Genomic DNA, 6,950 nt, shown 5'->3' with positions numbered 1-6,950 from the left:
ATTCAAGATATATCGTTTTTTTCGCATTTTATTTGAATTTTTATTAAATATGATTTAATCCTATTTTTTTCCGATTTTAGCATTATTTTTTTTGCTGTATGATTCGATCCATACGTTTCTTAAAACTTGAATCACAGATAAAATAATTACTTCTTGACAATAATGATCAAATTTTGAATTGTTATTATTATTATTGTATGTGTATTTAAAATATATTTATACTATTACTGAAATCTAGATAAATATTTAATTCAGAATGGATATACTAAAATTACAACAATTAATGAATTATTCGTATTTCCATCTGTTATGAAAGTTGCAATTAGTTTAATTAGCAAAACGTAATTGGAACGCAGCAGATGCTGTGGATTAACAATCAATTGCAGTGGCTGAGAGAGCAACCAATAACATTGTTCGATTCGCCAACAAAAAATAAAACTAAACCCATTAGATTCTATTAAACTCATATTTCGATATATATTAAAATGATTTCTGGTTTTAGACTTTTAATAATGAATATACGTTAATTAGAACTATTATCTCGACATTATCTTGACATTATTTTTTTTTCTTAATGATTTTTTTTTTATTTTAATATAATTATTAAGATAATTAAAAAGTTAATAGCAGTAGCGTAAAAAGTCTTATGTAGTTGAAGGGAAATTAACTCGAATCTCAGCAATTTAATTAAAATCTCTGCATGTGCATGAATAATTTGAAAGAACGAAAGAATGTAGCAAATGCAAAGTGCAAAATTTATTTGTGATCACGCGTAACGCTCATATTTGTCGCGCAGGAGAAAATTTATTAGAAAATAAAATTTACTCAACGCGACAGTTATGCATTCAGTGAAATAATAAACAAGCAAAACAGAGGTAAAGAGCTTTTTTCTTTCACTCCTTAAGAGGGACGTTCATGAAAAATTTAACTTAGCCTCAAGCGCCATGTCCGAGCTTTTCCATCTATCGATGTCGGTTCATCAGCCCGTGCGTCCGATAAGCGTCGGCCTACCACTACTCTTACCCTCGACCGGCAGAGCAAAAACAACCCCCTCTCGTCCGTCCGTTTTCCGCCGCCTGGTTTTCTACCCCTTCCCGTACTGTGGCCGCCGGACCACTGGCAATCCCCGCGGGGCGAAGCACACGGTGCCGCACGCGCGGCCGGATCCAGTCGCACTTCGAACCCCGAGGAGATCGAGCGTGCTAACAAAGTACTCGTCATAATCCTGGACCACGTAAACGGACGCCTCGGAAGATCGTGCCGGGATTTTCTGGCATGCGATCAGGAGCATGCAGGTAGGATCCTCCCTGCTGACGGCCGACGCGTCGCGCGCCCCGTTCCTCCAAGTGGATACCCAAACTCTCGCAAGCGTTCATTGATCCCTTCTCTCGATTTCATTTTGACGATTATGATTTACGGAAAATGATTTTTGAAGATAGAAATGTAAATGAATATATAAATGTAAATGAATTCGATCAAACTGGTTATTAAACGTTATTGAAAGAAGTGATCTAATTCTTTGTGTGATCGATATTTAAAATTACTTCGTGATGTTGTCACGTAATATTCTGTAGAATTGGTCGGTATATAAATTGCTCTTAGCGTTATTTATGCCCATTTCTATCAGTTTAGATTAACTTTCCACATAGAAACCGGAATAATATCATAACGACATTATCATGATTTTATTTGTTATTTATAAATTTATCATTTAAGTATGAAATGATGCCATGATGATGTCTTATGATATCATTTTGACTTAATTACGAGTCTGTGTTTTATTTGAATTTAACTCGGTTTTACTTATTTTTTATTTTCTTTAAATTTTAATAATTAAAGAAAAATAGGAAATAAATTAAACCGAGAGTTGAAGAGAGTTAATCTACATTGACATAGAAATGGTCCTTAAACCGAAATTAAAATGTCAATCGGTTCTTATTGGAGAATACGTCGTGTTCCTTATCGAAAGTCTATGTAAGAAGCATACAGGTGGGTCGGGGAGAATGTCCTAAGCAATCGGTAAACCGTAGTTATTTCAATGCAAACATTTGGTATTACAGGAAACGAACCAATAATCTTATTGCTAAACTAAACGGAATATATTTAAATATTTTTTTACATATTTGTATATTTTTTGCAAATCCATTGCTTTGTATATAATTTTTGTATATAATTTTGTATATAATTATATAATTTTTTGCAATTTTTATAATAACTGTGCGTTTTGCAAAATGAACTTATCTCTAAATTCTGTCCCTTTATCACTTCTATACGTTTCTGAAATGAATTTTACAACATTGAATTAGATTATACTGAAATGTGACTGCTACGAAAACTTGTTGAATTCAGTAGCATTCTTTTTTTTTACAAGCAGCATTCTGCATTCTAACTAAAGGAATTCGAAAGGTTAATGTAACAAATACATGGTAGACGGTTTTATATTTTGTATTTGTTGAGAAACTCTTCTTTTGACATACCTTTTTATTACTTTTATACTACTTAACAGTTTTTATCGAGTTTTTTCATTCTCCCATTTTTAAAATTTCGTAATCAACAGGCTATGTAAAATTATAAAATATGGCGAAATTATGAGACTAAAATAAATTATATTTATTATGTCTAATATTTCATAAAATATCTATGTTGAAGTTGGAGATTTAACTCCACTATGATAATTAAATAGCTAGACAAGCTCAATGTCAGAAATCGTGAGATTATGAGTCCAGTTTGTTTCTCGAGACTGTTTTTTCATATGTGATAATGTGTGTGAAAAACATCAAAAAGTTTAATGATTCCGAACAAAAGTCTTTTCATTCAGTCAAGATAGGCAGCATGCCAGGAAAACGATCTCCGTGCTTTTTTTCTTGCCCTCATCGACCACCAACGCGTGCCAAGGCCAAGCAAGAAGACGAGATCTTAAAGTCATGGTCACGAACAAGCATATGTCTTTTTATACAGTTAAATGAATCGGTATTCCGGTATTATTAACAGTCACCCTTTTGTGTTTTCAATCGATTAGCTATCCTTGTAATTCATTTCTAATGACCTTTCGAACCTTTCCTTAGGCGGAATCTCACAAAGGAGTATATTACATTAAAATTGTATTAGCTTCCTCTCCATGTAGAACGTTCGATTGAATAGGCAAGGCAAAGTATGAGATCGCTATTTAACCTATCCACAAAAATTGACACATATATACACACACACACACACACACACACACACACACACACACACGCACGCACGCACGCACGCACGCACGCACGCACGCACGCACACACGCACACACGCACACACGTACGCACGCACACACACACGCACGTACGCACGCACACACACACACACACACGAGGGACACGATATTTTTGCAAGAGTATCATAAATCATGGGAGTCATAAAATGTAGGAGTCATAAAATATGGCGAAAGTCATAAAATATGGAGGAATGAAAGTTTCGGATGGCGACATTTTCAAACAGAGTAAACTTATCGTCTCGCAATCTCACGAATTTCTGACAGATTGATCCTGCCTAATTAATAATTAATAATTACCACAATAGAGTTAAATCTTCGACTTCAACATAAATATTTTAAAAATATTAAAAAAAATAAATATAATTTATTTTAGCTCGATAAGTTTGTTATATTTTAAAATTATATTTTATAATTTTATACGGCTTGTTGATTTTGGCAGAATCGTGTGATTCGCCCATAGCATGGTGCACGATATTTTTATTCTTGCGTTGTTTCATGGCTGTTAGATTAAATAGAATCGGGAAAAATTCATTATGAGATTTGTGCAGCGGAGTTTCTCGACACAAGAGACGCGACATAATTTACTTTAACTTTCTGCAAATTGTTTGACTCGAGAAGTGACTCTTGAAGTTTGGTAACTTCTGTTTGCAAGATTTGTTTGAACGTAAAAATTCATCAAATCTCAAGCGAACTACGCTTATTCCCCCGGATCCACAACATATACTCTCAATTGCAGACCTTTCGACTCCTCGTCAATTTTGAATTAATTGAAGTCAAAAATGAAAGAAAGAGACTTTCCGAGAGACATACTCTCGTAGTTGTTTCTCGCGCATACGATCTTTCACACTCTTTCGCGTTTTTCCACTGGTCAATTTGGACTGCCGCCAAGTTCGCAGGTTCCATTTGGCGGAAGTTTCGTAAGAAAAAAGATAATGGAAAAGCGTTTACACATCTGGCACGCAAATTGCGTTTAAGTGTGACGGATGCAAAGTAACATTCGATTATTTGTGCTGTGTTTCTTGCAGCCTGAATCGATCACGATTGTAGCGATGCGACGCACATTCTGGGAGTCTCTCTCCAAAAAAAATAAGATAAAACAAACGTGATATTTTTTCTGAGTTAACTGAGTTAATCGAGTTAATTCTTTTTATTGCTTGGCAGATGACCTTTACTAAACGAAAAGAAATCGCATTTGCGACGAGCCAACTTTTTATTACGGTAGAAACGGGTTCGTATTTTAAAAACAATCTTTACTTTATTGATTGAAACATCGTGCATTTCCCTCTCTATGACTTTTAGTGTGATTCGAAATCATTTCGCAAAACTGTAAAAAAAAAAGTGTAATGGGTTTTGCTTGTCAGTGCAAACATTAAGTAGATAATGGACGTGGAATAGAAAAGACAAGAAAATGCAAAGACATCGGATGGACATATGACACGCTTTCAATATTTTCATTCCATTTGCGACTATTTTTTTTTCTTTCTTGCCTGTCATGCTCATGGAGCAATCACTATGAGTTTCGTGTTTCTATTTCTCGATATATATTTCAAGTACGACCCTTCGTCGTATCATCACACACTTCCTGCTCGCACATTATCGATCTGTTTTGTATTCTTCTTTAGTCAATCCTTGATTTTATCCTCAAAGAATTTGAATCCTTTTATGGCATAATTGAAAAAATATAAAGGAGATGATGGAATTATATGATCCTTGTATAATGGTCCTTATTTTTAATATCTCCGTTATTAGATAATGAATTTTCATTGATTATTTTCATTGGTTTTATTATTTATGGATACTGTAACCAATATTATGTGTGTTCTCTTAAGCAAAATAAATTTTTAAATTTATTTTTATTAGGGGTTGACATTATCATCCTGCTTTTTAATATCACGCAGTATCGTCACATTTTTATAAATAATTTAATTTAATTTAATTTAATCTAATTTAATTTAATTTAATTTAATTTAATTTAATGTGTACTCATGAAATTACATTGAATGCGAAAGCATGTGAATACACAAATGGTAAGGCACTAGCCACCAGTAAACTATTTATATATAAACTGCTTACATATATAAAACTACTTATATATAAACTTACCAGAATAATTTTATGTAATAATTGACTAACAATGAGACAATACATTACTAATATAATAATTATACTAAGAATAAGACATGATTGACTGAGAATGAGACAATACATTACTAATATAATAATAATAATATTTAAATTACGTTGAAAAAAAATTGATAATGTCTTAAGTAATAAATATTTCATAACTTTGAGGCTAGAATCGATTGAACTTTAATTAATATACTCGTTAAGCTTTAATTTTAAATCTCGATTATTAATAAAGTTATTGTATAAAATATAAATGGAGGGACCATAATATATCTTCTCTTTTACTATTCTTTTAAAAAAGTAAAAATATTTTGCAGAAAACGATTATATATAGAATTAAAAAAAGGGAGAAGCAGATTCAGATTTCGGAATACGCTACGCGTTTTTTCAGCATCCACATTTCCTCGCGTTTGAGTTTTATTGATTCGTTTCGCGTTGCTTCTGCGGCCTGTCGCCTTTTTCTCGACGCTTTTTTGTACACCGAAGCGACCTTTGCAAGCTCGCCGTACCGGAAATCAGCGAGCCGTTTATCCCCCGATTGCGCCCTGTAGATGGACGTGCGCCAGCCTGCGTGAATGCGATTCTCGCGCGGCGAGACGTGCGAGACATTTTGAACTTTAAACCGTGTATTATTATCCATCGTTGTCCGCACATAACACGTCGTCGTAGGTTTAATAAAAATCAAGATCGCTCGATCGACGGAGAGAAAACCCTTGCGACGAATATGCTCCGGCGCGAAAAGGCCGAAGGTGAGGCACGAGTAAGGGTAGGAATAATAACTCATTGAGAAATTATGAAAATGATACTTCAGATTGCGCTTTACATTTTATTTTGGCTAATAATGCAGACGTGGCATAATGATAATGCAGACTTTTCAATTCATAACAATGTAAAAATATATTCGTTCACGTTAAATTGGACAATGAAATCGGATCGGTATCGTTCAGCAGTTGAAACTATTTTCATGGTTCGTGATTTAAAAAACATATATTTCTGTTTTTTCCGTTTGCACAATGATGTTATTCGAGATCCAAGTTTCATCCAGGTTGTATCAATAAAAGAATTATGTTAACTAAATATAATCATACAGATAAAAGCTCGAATTTCGAAAAAATAAAGAATCTGATATTCTTCAAAAGTCGCACAATATTATCGGAGAAATCTATATTCTCGTCCATAGATGCATCTTTTGATAACATCGATTTATTTAAAAACAATAATTTATTTTAAAAACAAAAAACCTTTTCCTTCTTCTAAGAATACGATGTAAAGAATTCGCTTCGTTCATATAAATCTAATCATGAATATACCTACAAAAAATATACTTGATGTTACTGATTTTGATATATTGAAGAAAAATTTTTGCCATTTATGATTACAACTGCTTGAAAATATTTTTATTGTTATTACTGCTAAATGTTAAATAATAATTTATATTTATAATTATATTTATAGTTCTGTATATAAAAAGGAATATACAGTTGTCCTAGAAAGAGAAAGAAAGAGAAAGAGAGAGAGAGAGAGAGAGAGAGAGAGAGAGAGAGAGAGAAAACGACTTAATGATAATTAT

The 6,950-nt window shown here is 33.1% G+C and overlaps 1 protein-coding gene across 1 annotated transcript in view; it reads left to right on the top strand.

The window, feature by feature from the left end:
* The first annotated feature begins 1,183 nt into the window (after positions 1 to 1,183).
* The window catches only part of LOC108691662, a 16,040-nt gene continuing 10,273 nt past the window's right edge, over positions 1,184 to 6,950 (top strand). The window contains exon 1 of the mRNA XM_018199523.1: positions 1,184 to 1,295. Within this exon, the coding sequence (XP_018055012.1) occupies positions 1,290 to 1,295 (6 nt within the window). The 5' untranslated portion in view covers positions 1,184 to 1,289. The remainder of the gene's footprint in view (positions 1,296 to 6,950) is intronic.

The sequence above is a fragment of the Atta colombica genome, unplaced genomic scaffold (genome assembly GCF_001594045.1).
Source record: "Atta colombica isolate Treedump-2 unplaced genomic scaffold, Acol1.0 scaffold49, whole genome shotgun sequence".
In the NCBI taxonomy this organism is placed as follows: domain Eukaryota; kingdom Metazoa; phylum Arthropoda; class Insecta; order Hymenoptera; family Formicidae; genus Atta; species Atta colombica.
This window is presented reverse-complemented; position numbering and strand designations above follow the sequence as displayed.